Source organism: Chiloscyllium plagiosum, unplaced genomic scaffold, assembly GCF_037043375.1.
Source record: "Chiloscyllium plagiosum isolate Xiang-an unplaced genomic scaffold, Cpla_swu_hap1 HiC_scaffold_44, whole genome shotgun sequence".
NCBI lineage: Eukaryota > Metazoa > Chordata > Chondrichthyes > Orectolobiformes > Hemiscylliidae > Chiloscyllium > Chiloscyllium plagiosum.
In genome coordinates this window covers 8,647,735-8,671,904 of record NW_028270182.1, presented here as the reverse complement: position 1 = coordinate 8,671,904, position 24,170 = coordinate 8,647,735, and the positions used below count along the sequence as shown (strand labels likewise).

At 49.2% G+C, this 24,170-nt stretch overlaps 1 protein-coding gene across 1 annotated transcript; it reads left to right on the top strand.

Moving 5' to 3' along the window:
• Positions 1 to 898: 898 nt before the first annotated feature.
• Positions 899 to 23,950, top strand: LOC148136890 (hyaluronan and proteoglycan link protein 3-like). The gene is made up of 5 exons (XM_087982723.1): positions 899 to 1,103; positions 6,427 to 6,505; positions 12,456 to 12,824; positions 16,032 to 16,125; positions 23,632 to 23,950. Exons 2-4 carry the CDS (start codon positions 6,442 to 6,444, stop codon positions 16,103 to 16,105), a joined length of 507 nt encoding a protein of 168 aa, XP_087838849.1. The 5' UTR covers positions 899 to 1,103; positions 6,427 to 6,441; the 3' UTR covers positions 16,106 to 16,125; positions 23,632 to 23,950.
• The last annotated feature ends 220 nt before the right edge of the window (positions 23,951 to 24,170 follow it).

The window sequence follows — 24,170 nt, the reverse complement described above, 5'->3', positions numbered from 1 at the left end:
AAAGAGAAACAGAGACAGTGTTTCCACACTGTAAGTAATCTAATCTAATCTAATCTAATCTAATCAGAAACAGAGACGCTGAAAGAAAAAGGAGGGAGAAAGAAGGAGACAGACGCAGCAATAGAGAGACTGGGACAGAGAGTCATAGAGATGTACAGCACGGAAACAGACCCTTCAGTCCAACTCATCCACGCTGACCAGATATCCTAACCTAATCTAGTCCCATCTGCCAGCACTTGGCCCATACCCCCATATCCCTCCAAACCCTTCCTATTCATATACCCATCCAGATGCCCTTTAAGTGTTGCAATTGTACCAGCCTCCACCACTTCCTCTGGCAGCTCATTCCATACACATACCACTTTCTGTGTGAAAAAGCTGCACCTTTTATATCTTTCCCCTCTCACCCTAAACCTATGGCCTCCAGTTCTGGACTCCCCCACTCCAGGGAAAAGACCTTGTCTATTTATCCTACCCATGCCTCTCGTGATTTTATAAACCTCTATAAGGTTATCCCTCAGCCTCCAACGTTCCAGGGAAGACAGCTACTTCCTATTCAGCCTCTCCCTATAGCTCAAATCCTCCAAACCTGGTGACATCCACATAAATAATTTCCAAACCCTTTGAGTTTCACAATATCCGACGGGAAGGAGACCACATTTCCAGGCAATATTCCAAAAGTGACCTAACCAATGCCCTCTACAGCTACCGGAATCCCTCGCAACCCCAATGGAGTAATGTTACCACAGTGACCAATGCACAAAACTGAAACAAAGAAAACATTTCCTTTTTTTAAATTCCCCGTGTTGAGAGGATGATAGACAGAGACCAGGCAGCAATAATCTGAGAAGCCATCTCTCTCTTTATCTGAAACCCCACCCAGCCTGGGAACTTGCCTGAATTTATTTTTGGCTTGATTGAGGAAAGAGGCTGGAAGTGTCTGATGGCTTGACGTCACTGAGCAGGGACTCAAAGAAATTCGCTGTGCGTTTTGACCTTCCTGCACTTAGCATTGGTGTAATCATCAATTACCCTTCTGCAGAAGGAAGCTTTCTGTGCGGGGGAGGCCAGCTGTTTGGGGAAGGACTTCTGTTTTAGACACCGTGAGTATAACAGCAACAGCGGCTCTCTCTCTCTCTTTAAACAAAGCTGGAGATCTATTGTTCAGTGGTAGCTAGCCAGTGAAAATCGGATGTTGCGGATTGCAGTGAAAAGCAGCAGAAAGGGACAGACCAGAATTTGATGGAGGAATTGATTTGAGAGAGATGCAGAAAGGGTGGGGTGATGGTGAGCAGGGGCTAGAAGGATTGAGTCTTGGAAATGGGAAGAGAAATTAGCACACTCAAAGGGCAAAATGGAGCTGGGGGGAATTAGGGAGGGATGTCGATTTATGAAGGAGAGGGAATGACGTACAGAGAGAGAATGAAAATTAAAAACTCAGCAAGATTGATGGCAATGGAGAGGGAGAGAGGGAATAGAAAATAAGTCCTGCTCAATACCCGATGGGGATTGAGTTATTCCAAAATGGCGTGGTATGGTGCACAGAGCACTATCATGGTGCAGGGCTGTGGTATTTATGAGGCGAGTTTGGGTCAGATATGGAGAGGATTGTCACTCGGCCTCACAGAGAAATCTTCCAAAAAATCTCGACACAACTCGCTGTCAGCCAAAGGATTCAGTCAACTGATGCCAGGGACAGAAAGAGACAGACATAGGCAGGTATAGAGAGCGAGGGAGAGAGACAGGCAGAGAGAGGTAAACAGATACATATGTGGGAGTAGGGTGGGGGGGGGGGGGAAGAGAGATGCAGAGACAGACAGACAGAGATGGGGGGCAGAGAGACAGACATTTGTAGAGCCATGGAGAGAGGCACACACAGAGATATGACGAAAGCTGGAGAGAGAGGCACACATATGTATGTCGAGAGTGGGGGAAGAGAGATAAAAAGAGGCAGAGAGATATATAAATATGGAGAGTGGGAGAGAGAGTTGGAGGGAGGCTGACAGATATGTTTATGGAGAAGGGGATGAGAGAGAGGGACAGACTTATAGAGAGATGGAGAGAGGCGTGGGGGGCGGAGAGAGGCAGACAGATGTATACAGAGTGAGAGAGAGATGGAGAGATGCAGACAATAAGACACAGAGAGAGAGTGAGAAAGGGAAACAGAGAGAGAGAGAGAGACACACACACACACACGTGAGATTGCAAATTAAAGATTGAGAGAGATGGATGGCAATGGAAGCATAGAGAGAGAATGAAAAACAGAAGGAGGGAAAAGGAAATAAGGGGTCGGGGGAGACAGGAGGAGAAAAGAAAGGTGGGGGAGCATGGAGAGAGAGAATGAAGGAGGGAAGGGCAGAGAGAATGAGGGCGATGGAGAACACCAGAATCTTCCAGAATGTTCCACATGTTCGAAGTGAAACAATGTACCCATTGGAAGGGGGCAGAGAGAATCGAGCTTGGGGTTAACAGAGAGGGAAAAGGAGTGATCACAATAAGATCAGAGCCACTGCAGGGGGAGAAAAGGAGGAGCTGTGAGGGGATGCAGAGAGATGAAGGAAGGTCTGAGGGAATAGGGAGGGAGAAAGGGAGATCTGAGGGAATAGGGAGGGAGGAAGGGAGCACTGAGGTAATAGGGAGGGAGGAAGGGAGATCTGAGGGAATAGGGAGGGAGGAAAGGAGATCTGAGGGAATAGGGAGGGAGGAAGGGAAGTCTGAAGGAATAGGGAGGGAGGAAGTGAGATCTGAGGGAATAGGGAGGTAGGAAGTGAGCTCTGAGGGAATAGGGAGGGAGGAAGGGAGATCTGAGGGAACAGGGAGTGGGAAGGGAGCTCTGAGGGAATAGGGAGTGGGAAGGGAGCACTGAGGGAATAGGGAGGGAGGAAAGGAGATCTGAGAGAATAGGGAGGGAGGAAGGGAGATCTGAGGGAATAGGGAGGGAGGAAGGGAGCACTGAGGGAATAGGGAGTGGGAAGGGAGGTCTGAGGGAATAGGGAGGGAGGAAGGGAGCTCTGAGGGAATAGGGAGCGAGGAAGGGACCACTGAGGGAATAGGGAGGGAGGAAGGCAGATCTGAGGGAATAGGGAGGGAGGAAGGAAGTTCTGAGGGAATAGGGAGGGGGAAGGGAGCTCTGAGGGAATAGGGAGGGGGAAGGGAGCTCTGAGGGAATAGGGAGGGAGGAAGGGAGTTCTGAGGGAATAGGGAGGGAGGAAGGGAGCTCTGAGGAAATAGGGAATGGGAAGGGAGCTCTGAGGGAATAGGGAGGGAGGAAGAGAGTTTTGGGGGAATGGGGGGAGGAAGGGAGCTCTAGTGAAGAGGGAGGGGGAAGGGAGTTCTGAGGGAATAGGGAGCGAGGAAGGGAGCTGTGAGGTAATAGGGAGGGAGGAAGGGAGCTCTGAGGGAATAGGGAGTGGGAAGGGAGCTCTGAGGGAATAGGGAGCGAGGAAGGGAGCTGTGAGGTAATAGGGAGGGAGGAAGGGAGCTCTGAGGGAATAGGGAGGGAAGAAGGGAGTTGTGGGGGAAGAGGGAGGGAGGAAGGGAGCTCTGAGTGAAGAGGGAGGGGCAAGGGAATTCTGAGGGAATAGGGAGGGAGGAAGGTAGTTGTGGGGGAAGAGGGAGGGAGGAAGGGAGCTCTGAGGTAATAGGGAGGGAGGAAGGGAGCTCTGAGTGAAGAGGGAGGGGCAAGGGAGTTCTGAGGGAAGAGGGAGGGAGGAAGGGAGCTGTGAGGTAATAGGGAGGGAGGAAGGGAGCTCTGAGGGAATAAGGAGGGAGGAAGGGAGCTCTGAGGGAATAGGGAGTGGGAAGGGAGCTCTGAGGGAATAGGGAGTGAGGAAGGGAGCTGTGAGGTAATAGGGAGGGAGGAAGGGAGCTCTGAGGGGATAGGGAAGGAGCAAGGGAGTTCTGAGGGAATAGGGAGGGAGGAAGGGAGTTGTGGTGGAAGAGGGAGGGAGGAAGGGAGCTCTGAGTGAAGAGGGAGGGGCAAGGGAGTTCTGAGGGAATAGGGAGGGAGGAAGGTAGTTGTGGGGGAAGAGGGAGGGAGGAAGGCTGCTCTGAGGGAATAGGGAGGGCGGAAGGGAGTTCTGAGGGAATAGGGAGGGAGGAAGGGAGCTCTGAGTGAAGAGGGAGGGGCAAGGGAGTTCTGAGGGAAGAGGGAGGGAGGAAGGGAGCTCTGAGGGAATAGGGAGGGAGGAAGGAAGTTGTGGGGGAAGAGGGAGGGAGGAAGGGAGCTCTGAGGGAATAGGGAGGGAGGAAAGAAGCTCTGAGGGAATAGGGAGGGAGGAAGGGAGTTCTGAGGGAATAGGGAGGGAGGAAGGGAGCTCTGAGGGAATAGGGAGGGGAAGGGAGCTGTGAGAGGGGTCAGGAAGGGAGTAATAGAGCTCTGAGGAAATAGCGAGAGAGAAAGGGAGCTCTGAGGAAAGAGGGAGGGAGGAAGGGAGCTCTGAGGGAATAGGGAGGGGAAAGGGAGCTCTGAGGTAATAGGGAGGGAGAAAGGGAGCTCTGAGGGAATAAAGAGGGGGAAGGGAGCTCTGAGGGAATAGAGAGGGGAAAGGGAGCTCTGAGGGAATAGGGAGGGAGAAAGGGAGCTCTGAGGGAATAAAGAGGTGGAAGGGAGCTCTGAGGGAATGGGTGGGATGATGGAGGGAGCTATGAGGGGAGGGGGAACTGAGCTCTGAGGGGAATAGGGAGGAGAAGGGAGTGGAGAGGGAGGGAGCAAGGGGATTATGAAGGAATAGGGAGGGAGGAAGGGAGCTCTGGTGGGAAGGGGGGCTATGGGGGATAGGGAGGCACTGAGAGGAGAGGGAGTGAGGGGTCTGTGAGGTGAAGGAGGGGAGGCAGCTCTGAAGGGGACAGGTAGAGAGGGGAGGGAGGGAAGGGGATCTCTGAGGGGAGGGGGAGAAGGCCCAGGGGAGGAGCGGGGGGAGGGGGAGAATGTGAGGGTGTGTGTGTGTAAGGAAAGACCTGAGTTGAAGAGACAAAGGACTAGAGAGAGGATGGAGTGATGTGGGGGAGGATAGAGAGAGAGAGAGAGAGAGAGAGACACACACACACGGTGGGGGGTCGGGGGGGGGGGTTTGGGGTTGGTGTTGGGGACTGTGGGGTGGGGCGGAGGGACAGAGACCCGAGAGTGCTTTTGCAGGAAGGCTGCGGGTTTGTTTTGAAATACAGGCTGAGTGCTGCAGCCAGATTGCAGGGTCTAATATTGCTGCAGTTCTTGGGAGCTGGGGGGAGGGCGCAGATTCCAGAGTCTGTGAAACATTGAAGAAACACAAACCGTCCTGTTCCCCCCCTTCTCGCAACATTGCCCGATCCTCTGAGAGTGAACACACATACATCTGAGGGACCCCGGTGAGTGAGTGATCGAGTGATCTCTGTCTATTCCGCAGCACTGCAGTCCCATTAATATCAACACCACTACTTTGCAATGCCAGAGCAAGCCAGGAATATGTTTCAGCAAAAGATAAACTCAGTCACACCCTCCTGCCCAATCATTCCCTAGCAATCGGCCTTTCCAATGTCAGTTCCCTGTTTTAAGCTGAAATTAAAGCTCCCTCTGTACTGTCCTCCATCAAACACTCCCAAAACAGCGGCAGCACGGGGTTAGATACAGAGTAAAGCTCCCTCTCCACTGTCTCCCCAATCAAACACTCCCAGGACAGGGACAGCACGGGGTTAGATACAGAGTAAAACTGCTTCTACATTATCCCCATCCCAGGATATGGACAGCACAGGGTTAGCTACAGAGTAAAGCTTCCTCTACATTGTCCCCCATCAAACACTCCCAGGACAAGGACAGCACCATGGTTAGATACAGAGTAAAGCTTCCTCTACACTGTCCCCATCCCAGGACAGGGACAGCACAGGGTTAGGTACAGAGTAAAGCTTCCTTGACACTGTCCCTCATCAAACACTCCCAGGACAGGGACAGCACGGGGTTAGATACAGAGTAAAGCTCTCTCTACACTGTCCCCTATCAAACACTCCCAGGACAGGGACAGCATGGGGTTAAATACAGAGTAAAGGTCCCTCTACACTGTCCCCATCAAACACTCCCAAGACAGGGACAGCACGGGGTTAGATACAGAGTAAAGCTCCCTCTACACTGTCCCCTATCAAACACCCCCAGGACAGTGACAGCACAGGGTTAGATTCAGAGTAAAGCTTCCTCTACACTGTCCCCCATCAAACACCCCCAGGACAGTGACAGCACAGGGTTAGATACAGAGTAAAGCTCCCTCTACACTGTCCCCCATCAAACACTCCCGGGACAGGGACAACATGGGGTTAAATACAGAGTAAAGCTCATGAACACACCCTGCCCTCCCAATCAGGCAGTCTGAGCAATCTTCATGTTGTCAATGTTGGTACCTCCCCGCGATCTGTCGATTGGAATTGCATTGAACTGTCGCCAGTGTCTGTCTCCACCAGGTTGGACTCATCAGAATGGCCTTGCAGAGGCTCTCGCTCCTCCTCCTGCTGATGACAGTTGCTCTGTGCTGGGCAAAGGGTAAGTGTTTCATTGCTGGCCCTCCCTGCTGCCCTGCTCAGTCAAAGCCTGGCATGTTCGGACATGCACTGTTGTTCGTTGCACCATAAGGATAAGCAGGTGTCGGAAGTTATTGAACGTGCGCCCCTTTGAACAGGTCATGATTGATCTGATCGTGCTTTCATTCCAACCTACTGCTGAACCATATTATCCATCACTCTCTCAAAATCCAACTGATGCAGTGTCACTGCTACATTGAATGGGCATGCTATAGAGGTACAGTAACCACAGCTATGTTCCTCCAAATACAGAGGACCCTCGGTTATCCGAACAAGATGGGTGGGCAATATTTCATTCAGATAATTGATTATTCGGTTAATTGATTTAATGCCTCTCCTCTGAGGCTTGGAATTTTTTGTCCTCGCTCTGCCTGCCTTGCTCCCTCTCTCTGTCTCAGGGGTTGTTTCTGAGCAGACACACACGTGTGTGTAAGGGACCAGCAGCATTGCTGAAGCCTCCCACTGCACCCCCCATCAGTTCAATGGGATTGTCACAGCGAGCACTTGCTCAGTCCGCTCCATGTTCAGGAGACGAGGCAGCAGCACATCGCACGCGAGCCCTCACTCCCATCCTGTGCCCCCCCAACATCGTCCCCTGTCCACCCCCCTCTGCTCCCCCCAAACTCACCCCCATCCATCTCCCGCATCCCTGTCCACCCCCCCAACCCCTCACTGTCCACCCCCTCTAACCCCAACCACCCTTTCCCCCAAATCAGACCCGCCCCCCCCTCCCCGTTCCCCCACCCGACCCCGGGCTCCTGTCCGCACCCTCTCAACCCAGCTCCCCGTCTGTCCCCCTGACTCCAGCCCACACCCCATCTGCTTCCCCCAACCCCGGTCCCCATCCACCCCCTCCCACTGAACACCCTCCCACCCCTTACCCAATCCCCCTCTGGGGCAGCCCGGTCTGGACAACAACAGTAAGACAGCTGCTGCCTTTTGGGGGTGAGTCTCAAGATAACACACACACAGGCACAATATACGTGTGTGAGCACACACAGACACACACAGGCACAATACACACGTGTGCGCGCACACACACACACAACTTTTTACTGCAACATTTTGACAGGCTCCACTTTTGCCCTGTACAGGACAATGTTGGAGAGATTTTCTGGGAAACGGGGGGGGTTTAGGGTTCACTCCTGTGTAGAGCTCCAGGGAAAGTGTCGGGGTGGGGGGAGGGGGACAGAGAGAGAGTGGGAGGTCAGTCATTTGGATATGGTGCCTGGGTTCCCATCGATGTCCAGGACTGTTCTCAGCAGCATTTCAGTAAGCTGGGTTCATTGTTAATCACTGTAAACAAAAGATGAGAACACTGTTAAAACATCTCTTTGATGTAATGTTTCTATTGGGATCTTGAGATCTTCTTTGGATATTCCAAAATTCAGATAATCGAGGTTCCTCTGTATTTCCCACCCCATAAAACAAACCCTGCATATCCTATCCTTTGCATCAACGACTCCTTCCCCAGTTACTGGGGGTTAGGTGAATTAGTTTGGCCAAGTCACCAATCCTGTACATCTTTGAACTGTGGGAGGAAACCAGAATCTCTGAAGGGAACCCACACAGATATGGGGAGAACATGCAAACTCCACACAGTGTGCCTGAGGATGGAATTGACCCTGGGTCCCTGGTGTTGTGAAGCAACAGTGCTAGCCACTGAGCCACCGTGTCACTCCTGTTGTTTGTGGGATGGGGGAGTGGGGAGCAGTAAATTCTTGTTGACATGGTGCCAATCAAGCAGGCTGCTTTGTCCTGGATGGTGTTGTTGGAGCTGCCCCCATACTCACATTCCTGACCTGTGCCTTGTCGAAGGTGGACAGGCTTTGGGGAGTCAGGAGGTGAGTTACTCACTACAGGATTCCAAGCCCCTGACCTGCTCTTGAAGCCGTTATATTTATGTGGCAAGTCTAGTTGAGTTTCTGGTCAGTGGTAACTCCAATGATGTTGATAGTTGGGGATTCAGTGAAGGTAACAAAGTTGAATGTCAAGGAGCAGTGGTTAGATTGTCTCTTATTGGAGATGGTCGTAGACTGGCATTTGTGTGGCACGAATGTCACTTGTCACCCCAAGCTTGGAAATTGTGCAGATCTTGTTGCATTTAGATATGGACTGTTTCAGTGTCTCAAGAGTCGCAAATGGTGCTGAACATTGTGCAATCATCAGTGAAAATCCCTTGTGAAGGTGGGAAGGTCATTGATGAGGCACCTGAAGATGGTTGGGCCTAAAACACTACCCTGAGGAGCCAGGAGTCTTGTGGCTCATTGGTAGCATCCCTATCTCACAGCCAGGAATTAGTTCAAGTCCCACCTGCTCCAGAGGTGTGTCATAACATACACGAGCAGGTAATGAAATATGTTTACTCTGAGGAGCTCCTCCAGAGATCGCCTGGAACTGAGATGACTGACCTCCCCCCCCCCAACAATCACAACCATCTTCCCTGTGCTAAGTAGTCTACCAAATGAGGATGGGGTCAGGGATAGCTAGGTCATATTGTCCACAACTAATGGAAATGATTTGGATGTGAACATAAGAGGTATGGTTCGTAAGTTTGCAGATGACACCAAAGTTGTTGGTGTGGTGGACAACGAAGAAGATTACCTCAGAGTACAATGGGACTTTGATCAGATGGGCCAATGGGCTGAGGAGTGGTAGATGGAGTTTAATTTAGATAAGTGTGAGGTGCTGCATTTTGGAAAGGCAAATCAGGGCAAGACTTAATGGTAGGATCCTAGGGAATGTTGTTGAACCAAGAGACAGGTTCATAGTTCCTTGAAAGTAGAGTCACGGGTAGATAGGATAATGAAGAAAGCATTTGAGGACTCCCAGCCAACTCCCTCCCAACTGTATCCTATTGTGCTCACTAAGCTGGTCAGTTTGTTTTCAGATGTTTCGTCACCATGCTAGGAAACATCATCAGTGAGCCTCTGGTGAAGCACTGATGTTCTGTCCCGCTTTCTATTTCTGTGTCTTGGTCTGTTAAGATGGGTGACATCAGCGGTTGGTAAATGGGGTCCAAATTGATGTGTTAATTTTCAACTGAGACAACACATCCAGCCTGAGACAGGCTAAGCAGCGACACACACGGGAATTCCCAGAGACCTGGCACTCAAACCGGAACTCCATCAATCAACGCATCGATTTGGACCCCATTTGCCAACCTCTGAGAAGAAGAACCGTATATGATATCATCCATCAAGACACATAAATAGGAAGCAGGACAGAACACCAGCACTTCACACGAGGCTGACTGATGACGTTACCTAGCATGGTGATGGACCATCTGAAGACAAACCCACCAGCTCAGCAAGCAAACTTACAACTTGAACCTGTGAGTATGACTGTGTCAGGCTGTTGCTTGACTAGTCTGTGAGGCAGCTCTCCCCATTTGGCACTAGACCCCAATAATAAGGAGGACTTTGCAGGGTCGGTGGGACTGTTTCTGCTTTTGTCTTTTCTGGTGCCTAGGGCCAGTGCTCGGTCAGTTTCATTCCTTTTCTGAGACTTTATGACCAAAACTGAGTTGGCCATTTCAGAGGGCAGCTAAGAGGCAATCGCATTGGCTGTTTGGAGCCACGTGTAGGCCAGACTGGGTAAGGATGGCAGATTTCCTTCCCTGAGGAGCATTCATGAACAGAATGAGTTTATTCATCAAACAACAATGGTTCACCAGCCAAGTGTTAATATGCGAGGGAGAGTGCATTTGAATGTGTGTGAGAGTGTTAATAATTTCTCACATCTCACTGGGATAGCCAGCTGGAAATGAAACTTTGGTATTCCAGATTTGTCACAAAAGTTAGTCCTTTTTAAATAAAATTCACAAAGTTCTCAAATTTACCTGACTTTCAGACCCAGTTAAATCGATTCGGTTTCTATGAGCAAACTAGAATTACTGTTTAGTGTCAGTAAGTAGATTTTAGCTACAGGTAAAGAGTTATAGACTGTCAGGATTATATAAACTATATACAATTATTGTGAATGACATAACAATACCAATTAAACCTATAATAAATCCCTCCTTTCACACACAGACACACTGACAGACACATGCAAATGCACACACACACACACACACACACATGTGCACGCACACACACAGACACACACACGCAGACACACACACGCACACAAACACAAATGCATAGACACGCGCACACACACACATGGTAAATTAGGTTAGGATAGAGGTGAAAGACGAAAAGGACAGTTTAGTCATCGCTGTTCCAAGTTCTATTGTTGAGATGATCTTTCTAACTCTTCTGCTGGCTAGCATAGTACTTTAGTCATCTTTCTTCGGATGCTTCCAGTAATCCATAAGAGATATAGACTGACCTGTTCACTCGTAAAGAGCCTGTGACTTATCAGGTAAAAGTCACAGCTCTCAGTTACTATGGCAGGGGAAAGAAAGCCAATTTTTGTTCAGTTACGCAGTGCCTTTTTACTGCAGAGAACAGAAAGACTGCTCTTGAGCTGGGATGATATGAACACTTCCACCTCTCTCTCTCTGTAACTTATTCCCAGCTAAAAGTTGCTCATTTACTGGAGAACCAATCACACAGCGTAAGCAGACAGAAATATCTCTGTCATCGATAACTATCCCCCAGTCCTGAGATGGTTCAGTACATTGTTGCCAGGCAAATTGAGTCATACAGCACAGAAACAGACCCTTCGATTCAAACCGTCCATGCCGACCAGATTCTAAATTAATCCAGTTCCATTTGCCAGCACTTGGCCCATGTCCATCTAAACCCTTCCTAATCGTATACCCATCCAGATGCCTTTTAAATGTTGTAATTGTGCCAGCCTCCACCATCTCCTCTGGCAGCTCATTCCATATATGCACCACCCTCTGCAGGTAAAAGTTGCCCCGTAGGTCTCTTTTGGATCTTTCCCCTGTCACCTTAAACCTCTGCCCTCTAGTTTTGGACTCCGCAACATTGGGGAAAAGACCTTGTCTATTCACCCTATCCATGCCCCTCAAGAGTTTATAAACTTTCATAAAGTCACGCCTCAGCCTCTAACACTCCAGGAAAAACAACCCCAGCCTATCCTGTCTGTGTGGAGTTTGCACATTCTCCCGTGTCTGCCTGAGTTTCTTCCGGATGCTCTGGTTTCCTCCCACAATTCAAAGATGTACAAATAAGATGAATGGGGTGGCACAGTGACTCGGTGGGTAGCACTGCCGCCTTACAGCGTTAGGGACCCAGCTTCAATTCCAGTTTCAGGTGACTGTCTGTGTGGAGTTTGCACATTCTCCCCGTGTCTACGTGGATGGATAAGGTAAACAGACAAGGTCATTTTCCCTGAGGTGGGGGAGTCTAGAACGAGAGGGCATAGGTTCAGGGTGAGAGGGGAAAGGATATAAAAGGGACCTAAGGGGCAACTTCTTCACACAGAGGGTGGTGCGTGTATGGAATGAGCTGCCAGAGGATGTGGTGGAGGCTGGTACAATGACAACATTTAAAAGGCATCTGGATGGGTATATGAATAGGAAGGGTTTAGAGGGATATGGGCCAAGTGCTGGCAAATGGAACAAGATTAGGTTAGGATATCTGGTCAGCATTGGACTGAAGGGTCTGTTTCCGTGCTGTACATCTCTATGTGCAGGTTAGGGTGAATCAGCCATGCTGAATAGTGTTCAGGGGTGTGTAGGTATGGTGTACTAGTCAGGGGGAATGTAGAGTAATTGGGGAGGGGAATGGGTCTGGGTGGGTTACTCTTCGGAGGGTCCATGTGGACATGTTGGGCTGAAGGGCCTGTTTCCACACTATAGGAATTGTATGATTCTATCCGTCCCCTCCCTATAACTCAAACCCTCCAGACCCCGGCAGCATCCTGTCCGAACCCTTTCAGCTTGTTTGCTTCTGAGAACCGCGAGTGCCTTCATTTTAAATTCTGCTTCTGCCCAGTGCCACTGAGCTGCACTCCAAGGGTCGAAGAGCTGACCATGAGTGTCGGAGGGACGGTGACGATGCCGTGTGCCTTCAACTGGACGGGTTCGGCGCCCGAGACGCGGCGGGCACTGTGGCAGAAGAAGGCCGAGCACGGCAGCCCACTGGTGGTCCACGTGCACGAGATGAACAGGGAGAACATGGGCCAGGACAGAGAGTTTGCAGGGCGCACCTCGCTGTTGGCTAATTGGTTCGAGGCGAAAGACGTGTCGCTGCGCCTCACCCACCTCTCACTCAACGACACCGGGGATTACGAGTGCCACGTGATCACGCAGAGGCCCCCTGCTTCCAGCGTCTGCACTGACGTCAAGCTGACCGTCACTCCAGGTGAGCAATTTCCCCTGGCTGCTCGACTGCAAGGGGCATCACCGGGTTTCTCTTCCCCACCGGAGAAAGGGAATCTCCCACCAGCTGGGACGGAAAGGTGAACGATGCCGAGGGATGGCAAATAAGATTTCCAAGGATGGTGCCAGGGTTGGAGGGTTTGAACTAAAGGGAGAGGCTGAATAAGCTGTGGCTATTTTCCCTGGAGCGCGGAGGCTGAGGGGTGACCTTACAGAGGTTTATAAAATCATGGGGGGGGCATGGTCTTTTCCCTGGGGTGGGGCTCCAGAACTAGAGGGCATAAGTTTACGGTGAGAGAGGAAAGATAGAAAAGGGACGTAAGGGTTAACTTTCTCACACAGAGGGCGGTGCGTGTATAGAATGAGCTGCCAGAGGAAGTGGTGGAGGCTGGTACAATTCCAACATTTAAAGGGCACCTGGATGGTTATATGAATAGGAGGGGTTAAGAGGGATATGAGCCAAGTGCTGGCAAATGGGACTAGATTAGGTTGGGATGTCTGGTCAGCATGGATGAGTTGGACCGAAGGGTCTGTTTCCATGCTGTATATCTCTATGACTCCATGACTCTGGGACTATACTCGATAGAGTTTAGAAGGATGGGGGTAGGTGGGGGTAAGGGGGGGGGGGGCGGTGAGGGAATTGGGGGGGAGATGGTATCTGATTGAAACTTACAGAATACTGGACAGAACGGACATTGGTAAGATTTTCCATTGGCAGGAGGACCCGAGGGCGCATCCTTAAAGTAAAGGGAAGGCCCTTTAGGAGGGCAGTCAGAGGAAACTTCGTCAGCCAGAGAGTGGTGAATCTATGGGATTCATTGCCACAGAAGGCTGTGTAGGTCAGGTTATTGAGTGTACTTAAGATGGAGAAAGATAAGTTCTTGAATATCAAAGGGATTAAGGGTTATGGGGAGAAAGCGGGAGATTGGGGTTGAGGAACGTATCAGCCATGATTGAATGGCAGAGCAGACTGAATGGGCTGAATGGCCTAATTTCTGCTCCTACGTCTTACGGTCTAAACGGGGTTGAATTCAGACGTTGCATTTTAGTGAGAAAAACCAGGGCAGGACTTACTCAGTGCCCTGGGTTGTGCCGTTGAACAGGGAGACCTAGGTGTGCAGGTACATGGTACCGTGAAAGTGGCATCACAAATAGGCAGAGGAGTGAAGAGGGCATTTAGCATGCTTACCATCATCAGTCAGAGCATTGAGTGCAGGAGTTGGAACACTATGGAAGACATTGGTGAGGCCACATTTGGAGCACTTCATAGCACCCCCTTCACCCTGCTATAAGCAGGCTATTATTAAACATCAAAAGGGGGAATAAAAAGCATTTACAAGGATATTACCAAGACTGGGGGGCTTTGAGTTATAAGGAAAGACTGGGACATCTTTCACTGAAGCATCAGAGGCTGAGGGGAAACCTTATAGAGGCTTATAAAATCATGAGGGGCAAGAATAGGGTGAAAAGCCAAGGTCTTTTCCCCACGGTAGGGGATTTCAAAACTAGAGGCTGTAGGTTTAAGATGAGAGGAGAAAAATTAAAAGGACCCGAGGGGCAGGTTTTTCATGGAGAGGATGCTGTGTGTATGGTACGAGCTGCCAAAGGAATTGGTGGAGGCAGGTACAATTACAACATTTAAAGGGCATCTGGATGGGTAGATGAATAGGAAGGGTTTAGAGGGATATGGGCCAAATGCTGGCAAATGGGACTAGTTCAACCGGGACTAGGAATCCCAGTTGGCATGGAGGAATTGGGCCGAAGGGTCTGTTTCCATGCCCTCTGACTCTCAGCAGGGACTGAGCTACCTCTGAGAGCTTCACTGATAGTTGAAGGTGCCGCTCTTCTCTCTCTCTCTCTCTGTCTCTCTCTGTCTCTCTCCTTCTCTCTATCCATCTCTTGTCAGTCAATCCTACTTCCTCCCAGCATTTCTCTTTCTCTTGCTTTCTGTCCTTCTATTAACCCCTTTCCTTCTCTCTTTCTCTCTGCCCATCTCCTCTTTCATTCTCCTTTCTGTCTGCATTTTTCCCTCCCTCCATTTTCTCCCTGTGTACTTCCTCATTCGCTCTCTTCCAGTTTTCCTGCTTCACTTCTACCATCGTTTTCCAACCTTCTGTTTCTTCCTTTATCCATCGTTCATCTCTTCTTCTCATCCTTACCCCTCTTCCTCCCTTTCTCTCCCTGTACCCATTTTTCCCTCTCTTCCTTTCTCTCTCTCTCAGTACCTCCCTCCTCGTTTTCCTCTTTTCCTTTCTCCCTTTCCTCTATCTCTCTTCCACTCTCCCTCCTCTCTTCCTTTCTCACATTTCCCTCCTCCTTTCTGCTTTCTGTCCGTTTCTGTTTCCTTTATCTGTCTTCCCCTCTTCCTCCCTCTCTGTCATTCCCCTTCCTCCTTTTCTATCCCCTTTCTCTTTCCTCTATCTCTCTTCTATTTCCCCTCCCTCCCCCTTTCCTTGCTTCCATTCCCCACTTCATTCTCCCTTTCTGTTTTTCTCTCTTCCCTATATCTCTCTTCCACTCTCCCACCCTCTCTTTTGTTCCTCCTGTCCTCTTTTTTTCCCTTTTCTGACCGTCTCTCTTCCCTCTATCTCTCGACCACACTCTCTCCCTTCTCTCCCCTTCCCCCTCCTCTTTTTCTCCCTCTTTCTTTCTCTTTCTCCGTCACTCTTCCACTCTCCCTCCTTTCTCTCATTCCCCCACTCTTCATTGTTACTCTCTTTCTTTCTCTCTTGCCCCATCTCTCTTCCACTTTCCGTTCTCTCTCTCCTATTTCCCCGACTCCTCATTTTAACTCTTTCTTTCTTACTCTCTTCCCTGTACCTCTCTTCCACATTTCCTCCCTCTCTCTCGTTCCTCTCTCCTCTTGTTCTCTCCCTCTTTCTTCCCCTCTCTCCCCTATTCCCTCCCCCCCAGCCTTCCTTCTGCTTTCGCTGCTCCCTCACTTCTCCTATCCCTTGTCCACACTCACCTCTTCCTTGCCTCAGGGTTGAGTCAATGATGAGGGGCAGTGCATCAGAGAGAGGTTGGCGGGGGGGTGGGGGGGTGGGGGGGGGGGGGGGGGGGGGAGGGGTGCTGTTATGAAGGACGCTGTTCGATGGGGTGGGTTTACGTGGGAAGGGGAAGAAGGTGAGGGTTGAGACCAGAAACTAATAAATCCCTTTGGGTTTTTTCATGTGGGGTGTTTTCACAGACGCAGCTGAAGCTACAACAATACCCAGCATTCTTCTGCTGATGGGATTGGCCCTTGTTCCTCTGTTCAGTTGATTGGATTCCCTATGCACCAGGTCAGTAACAGCAAGAAACATTGTCATTATCCCACTCCTCTCCCTATCCCTCTCCTCTGACTAACCGCCATCCTGTGTAATCCCTTTTATTGACTTGTGGGATGTAGTCATCACTGGCTGGGCCCAGCATTTATTGCCCTTTGTGAAAGTGGGGGTGAGTTGCTTTCTTGAATCACTGCAGCCCCACGTGGTGTAGGGACACCCACACAGCGCCATTAGGGAGGGAGCTCCGGGATTCTGACCCAGCGACATTGAAGGAACATTTTCAAGTCGGGATGGTGAAGGGGTCAGAGGGGATCTTGCAGGGGGTGGTGTTCCCTTGTATCTGCTGCCCTTGTCCTTCCAGATGGAAGTGGTCATGAGTTTGGAAAGTGCTGCCTGAGGATCTTGGGTGAAGTTATGCAGTGCATCTTGTAGATGGGACACATTGCTGCTACTGAGCATCGGTATTGGAGGGAATGGATGTGGTGCCAATCAAGTGGGGGGGCTGCTTTGTCCCTGGATGGTGTTGAGTTTCTCGAGGGTTGTTGGAACTGCTCCCAGCAAGTGGGGAGTATTCCTTCACTTAAAGACTTGCGCATTGTCGATGGTGGACAGGCTTTGGGTTGTTAGGAGCTGGGTTACTCACCACACTATTCCTAACCTCTGACCTGCTCTTGGACTCACTGTGTGTATGCAGTGAGTCCAGTTCAGTTTCTGGTCAATTGTAACCCCAAGGATGTTGATATTGGGAGTGGGGGCAGGGGGTTCAGTAACGGTAACACTATTGAATGTTAAGAGGCAGTGGTTAGATTGTCTCTTGATGGTCTTTGCCTGGCATTCAGAGACTTAGTGGCCTAGTGGTATTGTCGCTGGACTGTTAATCCTGAGACCCAGGCAATGTTCTGAAGACTTGGGTTTGAATCCCACCACGGCAAATGGTGGAATTTGAATTCAGTAAAAGTCTGGAATTAACAGTCTAATATTGTTAACAGTCCAATTGATTGTTTGGGGTGGGTGGGGGCACCTATCAGGTTAACTAATGCCCTTTAGGGAAGGAAACTGCCATCCTTACCTGGTCTGGCCTGGATGTGACTCCAGACCCACAGCCCAATGTGGTTGACCCTCAACTGCCCTCTGGGCAATAAATGCTGGGCCTGTCCAGCAATGTCCACCTCTTGTGACTGACTAACGACACAACAAGTTGTGTGGTGTGAATGTTACTTGTAAATCTACACGGTTATAAACGGAATCCGGTACCTCAGGGATTGATGCCTGGGCCCCAGCTATTCCCAGTTAATGATGTCAATAGGGGAAACGAAATGTGATATCTCTGATTTGGCAGAGCCCACACAAGCTGAGTGAAAGGGTGGGCTGTGAGGAGGGTGCAGAGGTCCCTCAGTGCGATTTGGACAAGTTGAGTGAGTGGGCAAATGCACAGCAGACAGAATCACAGAATCTGCAGACCTCACCTTTTCTTGGAATCCCTACATAGTGGAAACAGACCCTTCAGCCCAACAAGTCCACACCGACCCTCCGAAGAGTAACCCACCCAGACCCATTCCCCTACCCTATATTTACCCCTGACTAATGCAACTAACCTACACGTTCCTGAACACTATGGGAAATTTAGCGTGACCAATTTGCCTAACCTGCACATCTTTGACTCTGGGAGGAAACTGGAGCATCCAGAGGAGCCCCGCACAGACACGAGGAGAATGTCCAAATTCCACACAGACAGACGCTCGAGGCGGGGATCAAACCCAGGTCCCTGGCGCTCTGAGGCAGCAGTGCTAACCACTGAGCCATCGTGCCTTCCCAGAGTATAATGTGAGGTCAATCCACCTTAACCTGCACATCTTTGACTCTGGGAGGAAACTGGAGCAAACTCATGCAGAGAATATGCAAACTCTACACAGACAGTCACCCGAAGGTGGAATCGAATTCAGGTCATTCACCTTGGTAACAAACACAGGAAGGTAGATTATTACCTGAATGGGGATAGATCGGGAAGGGGAGAGGGGTAATGAGACCTGGGTGTCCTTGGACACCAGTTGCTGAATGTAAGCATTGTAGGTCGAGCAGGCAGTGGAGAAGGGAAATGGTACGTTGGCTTTCATAGAGAGACAATTCGAGTCCAGGAGCTGGGATGTTTTGCTGCAGAATCTTGGTGTGACTGAATTGTGCATTGCGTGCAGTTTTGGTCTCCTTATCTGAGGAAGGGCATTCTGCCGACGGAGGGAGTTCAGTGAAGGTTTACCAGACTGAGTCCTGGGATGGCAGAACTGATGTGTGAGGAGCGATTGAGTAGGTTCGGATTGTATTCACTTGAATTTAGAAGAATGTGGGGGGGGGGTCAATGAGAGCAAGATGTTCCTGATGGCAGGGGAGTTCAGACCAGGGGGTCACAGACTAAAGGAGACGGAATAGGACTGAGATGAGGAGAAATGGTTTCAGCAGAGATTGGGGAGCCTGTGGGATTTTCTGCCACAGAAAGCAGTTGAGGCCAAAGCATTCAATGTTTTCAAAAGGGGTTCTTGGAGTTAAAGGATATGGGGGGAAAAGCAGGAACAGCAATGAGTCGGATGATTAGAAGTGAACATATTAAAGCATGAAAGATCCTCAAGCTATTCCTATTGTCTGTGTTTGTTTACAAACCTTAAAATATCTTAGAAACGTAGAGAGCTTTCAATAGATATGTAGTCATTGCATTATCGCTGTCTGTCTGTCTGTCTCTCTCTCTGTGGGTGAGTGTCAGGAGTTGGACACTTGATTCTCTCACTCAATCAACAGTGTTGAGAGTCCTGAACCTTTAAACATCCTGTCATCTTAATTGTGGGCAGAAAGTGGGAAAGGGGTGTTTCAGTGTGGTGTGGTGGCTCAGTAGTTAGTACTGCTGCCTCATGATGCCAGGGACTTGGGTTCGATTCCACCCTCAGGTGACTGTCTGTGTAGAGTTTGCATATTCTCCCCGTGTCTGTGCGGATTTGCTCTGGTTTCCTCCCACTGTCCAAAGACGTGCAGGTTAAGGTGGATTGGCCATGCTAGATTGTCCCATAGTGTTCAGGGATGTGCAGGTTAGGGTGGATTGGCCATGCTAGATTGTCCCATAGTGTTCAGGGATGTGCAGGTTAGGGTGGGTTAGCCATGGGAAATGCAGGGTTTGAGGGATAGGGTGGGTCTGAGTGGGATGCTCTTCGGAGGGTCACTGTGAACTCGAAGGGGTGAATGGCCTGCTTCCACAATGTAGGCATTCTATTCCATGAAAACCAGGGATTGTTGTATGTTATTTTGTTCCATTAGAAAGCAAACATCCTGACCCTCATTGTAAGCAGTGTGGTTGAGCAGTGGGAGGACATCACTGTAGACAAACTGGAGTTGGTCCGGGGGGGAGGGTTGTGTCTGAATAAGGTTGAGCTGGCACCAAGGAACTGGGTTAATTTCTGGATTTAGTGACCAGATATTGATGCCAAAGACCTTGCTTGCTGATAAAACTGTGGCTCCCAGGTAGATGAACAGCTTGGAAACATGCTGCATAACCCTAGTTTTTGGATCAGTTTTTGTCCAATGTGCACAGGAGGGTTTCCTGACACAGTATGTCGAAGAGCTGACAAGAGGGGAGGCCACATTGGGTCTGGTGCTTGGTAAAGAACCGGGCCTGGTGTTTGATTTAGTTGTAGCTGAACACTTTGGAGAGAGTGACCATAATTCAGTTACGTTTAGTTTAGCAATGGAAAGGGATAGGTACATGCCACAGGTCGAGAGTTATCGATGGGGCAATTATAATGCGATTAGGCAAGAATTAGGATGTATAAAATGGGGTAGCAAAATGCTGGGGATACAGACAATGGAAATGTGGAGCTTGTTTAAGGAACAGATATTGCGTGACCTTGATAGGTATGTCCCTGTCAGGCAGGGAGGAAGTGATAAGGTAAGGGAACCGTGGTTTACTACAGAAATTGCATCGCTTGTTAAGCAGAAGAAGGTGTTGATGAGGCAAGATGGTTCAGATGAGGTGATGGAGAGTTACAGATCAGCTAGAAAGGATTTAGAGAGTTAAGAAGAGCAAAGAGGACACAAGCAGTCTTTAGCAAATAGAATAAAGGAGACAGTCAGCACGGTTTTGTGAAGGGTAGGTCGTGCCTAACGAATCTTATTGAGTTTTTTGACAAAGTGACCAAACAGGTAGATGAGAGTAAACCAGTTGATGTGGTGTATATGGATTTCAGCAAGGCGTTTGATAAGGTTCCCCACAGTAGGCTATTATACAAAATGCGGAGGAATGGGATTGTGGGAGACATAGCAGTTTGGATCAGTAATTGGCTTGCTGAAAGAAAACAGAGGGTTGTAGTTGATGGAACATGTTCATCTTGGTGTCCAGTTACTAGCGGCATACCGCAAGGGTCGGTGTTGGGTCCACTGCTGTTCGTCATTTTTATAAATGACCTGGATGAGGGCTTAGAAGGGTGGGTTAGTAAATTTGCGGACGACACTAAGGTCGGTGGAGTTGTGGATAGTGACGAAGGATGCATTAGGTTGCAGAGAGAAAGAGATAGGATGCAAAGCTGGGCTGAGAGGTGGCAAATGGAGTTTAATGTGGACAAGTGTGAGGTGATATATTTTGGTCGGAGTAACCGGAATGCAAAGTACTGGGCTAATGGTAAGATTCTTGGGAGTGCAGATGAGCAGAGAGATCTCGGTGTCCATGTACACAGATCCCTAAAAGTTGCCACCTAGATTGACAGGGATGTTAAGAAGGCATACAGTGTTTTGGTCGTTATTAATAGAGGGATTGAGTTCCGGAACCAGGAGGTTATGCTGTAGCTGTATAAAGCTCTGGTATGGCCACACTTGGAGTATTGTGTACAGTTCTGGTCACCGCATTATAAGAAGGATGTGGAAGCTTTGGAAAGGGTGCAGAGGAGATTTACTAGGATGTTGCCTGGTATGGAAGGAATGTCTTACGAGGAAAGGCTGAGGAACTTGAGGCTGTTCTCTTTAGAGAGAAGAAGGTTGAGAGGTGACTTAATAGAGACATGCAAGATAATCAGAGGGTTAGATAGGGTGGACAGGGAGAGCCTTTTTCCAAGTATGGGGACGGCAAACACGAGGGGACACAACTTTAAAGTGAGGGGAGATAGGTATAAGACAGATGTCAGAGGTTGTTTCTTTACTCAGAGAGTAGTAAGGGTACGGAATGCTTTGCCTGCAATGGTAGTGGATTTGCCAAGTTTAAGTGTATTTAAGTCATCATTGGACAGGCATATGGACGTACATGGAATAGTGTAGGTGGGATGGGCTTCAGATTAGTATGACAGGAGGGAGCAACATCGAGGGCCGAAGGGCCTGTACTGCGCTGTAATGTTCTATGTTCTAAAGCTTTCTACAGGTATGTAAGGAATAAAAGGATGACTAGGGTAGGAATAGGGCCAGTCAAAGACAGAAGTGGGAAGTTGAGTGTGGATAAGATTTATAATCATCTAGCAAGCAACAATTTGATTTCAGATAGTCAACATGGTTTTGTCAAGGGCAAACCTTGTTGAGATTTTTGAGAAAGTGACCAAGCATGTAGATGAGGGTAGGGCAGTTGATGTGGTATACATGGACTTCAGTAAAGCCTTTGATAAGGTTCCACATGGTAGGCTGATGGAGAAAATGCAGAGGCATGGAATTGAGGGTGATTTAGCAGTTTGAATTAGAAACTGGCTTTCTGAAAGAAGGCAGCGAGTGGTGGTTGATGGAAAATATTCAGCCTAGAGTCCAGTTACTAGTGGTGTGCCACGTGAATCTGGTTGGGACCACTGCTGTTTGTCATCTTTATAAATGACTTAGACGCAGGCATAGGTGGATGGGTTAGTAAATTTGCAGACGACACTAAAGTCGGTGGAGTAGTCGACAGTTTTGAAGAATGTTACAGGTTGCAGGGGGACTTGGATAAACTGCAGAATTGGGCTGAGAGATGGCAAATGGAGTTCAATGCAGCTAAATGTGAGGTGATGCACTTTGGGAACAATAACAGGAAGGCAGAGTACTGGGTCAATGGAAAGGCTCTTGGTAGTGTGGATATGCAGAGGGATCTTGGAGTCCATGTGCATAGATCCCTGAAAGTTGCCACCCAGTTTGATAGTGCTGTTAAGAAGGCATATTAGGTTTCATGGTAGAGGGATTGAGTTCTGGAGCCACAAGATCATGCTGCAACCAAACAAAATGCTAGTGTGGCCGCACTTGGAATATTGTGTACAGTTCTGGTCACCCCATTACAGGAAGGATGTGGAAGTATTGGAAAAGGTGCAGAGGAGATTTACCAGGATATTGCCTGCACTGGAGGGAAGGTCTTATCAGGAAAAGCTGAGAAACTTGGGTCTGTTCTCAATGGAAAGAAGAAGGCTAAGAGGGGATTTGATAGAGACATACAAGATGATCAGAGGGTTAGATAGGGTAGTCAGTGAAATACTTTTTCCTAGGATGATGATGTCAGTGTGTACGAGGGGGCATAACTACAAATTGAGGGGTGATAGATTTAAGACAGATGTCAGAGGCAAGTTCTTCATTCAGAGAGTGGTAAGGGTGTGGAATACCCTACCTGCCAATGTACTTAACTCAGCCACATTAGGGAGATTTAAACAATCCTTGGATAAGCACACGGATTATTTTGGGATAGTGTAGGGGGACAAGCTGAGAATAGTTCACAGGTCGGCACGACATCGAGGGCCGAAGGGCCTGTTCTGCGCTGTATTGTTCTATGTTCTACATTTAGTCAGAAAACATTGGATCTCTGAAGAAGCAGAGACTGTGCAGTAAGAAACATTTGAAACCCGAAGAAATCCAGTTTACTTCCCCTCTTTCGCAAGCCGTTCTTTTTGATGAAGTGTCTATGACTCTATGTCTATGAAAAAGTCAGAGACTTTTATGATTGAGAGCTAGTCACTCTATGCCTCCTTAGGCAGACTGAAGAGCAGTTTCCTGATCAGCAAAAGGATCATCCATTGCAGGGACCACTGTATTGCCTTCCCAGCCCACATCCTGATCTGAACTGCTCTTTTCTAAATCAAACAGCCCAACCTCTTCCCCCCCCCACCCCCCCAACCCCCACCACTGTCTTTCTCTCTCTCTCTCTCTCTCCCCCTTCACTCTCTCTCTGTCTCTCGCTCTCTCCCTCATCTCTCTCTCTCTCTTTCTCCCCCTCTGTTTCTTCCTCTGTTTCTGTCTCTGTCTCTCTCTCATCTCCTCTCCCCCTTAAACTCTCTCTCTGTCTCTGTCTCTCTCTGTCTCTCTCTCTCTGTCTCTCTCTGTCCTCTGTCTCTCTCTCTCTCCCCCTCTCTCTCACATTCTCTCCCTCTCTCCCCCTCTGTCTCTCCCTCTGTCTCTGTCTCTCTCTCTTCTCCTCTCCCCCTCACTCTGTCTCTGTCTCTCTGTCTCTCTCTCTCTCCGCCTTCCTAATGTTTCACAAACTGAGCCAAGCTTTCGCACACCAGTATCTCCTTGCTCCATCTCCATTGCTCACCCATGGTTTTCCTCTACTTTCAGATCTACAGATGAATAACCTAAAACCAGAACCTCCAAGCAAGAGATCTCGTGGGCCTGAATTGATGTTGGAATGTTCTCGCAAGTCTACCGATTAAATTGTATCTGCATGTGATTTCTATCCCAGCCAGATTTGTTATTTTTCTCATCCATTGTGATTCTACGCTACTATGTTCAACATCAGCTTGATTGACCTGGAAACAAGCAGTTTGATGCAAACAGTCCCACCTCACCCTGAAGGAAGGGATTGTTCGTGCAGTTCGAAGAGAGAATTTAATTTATCAGTGGCCAGTCATGAATTAAACTGCAGCAAATCCCTGTGCTCTGTCTTGTGCTCATTGTGTCAAAACATCCTTTCTTTCTGAGCTTGGTGCTGGGAGTATCGGGGAGGGAGGGGGAGGGTGGTGTACGACCAAGATCGTGTTAGCCTGGAATTTAACAGTTCACCACAGGATCCTGAGCAGTCACGGGCAGTGGTGAACCCCACGGCAGGTTCCCTTTTTGTTTGATGAAGGCTTTCCTCTGTTCAGTTCCAGCGCCCA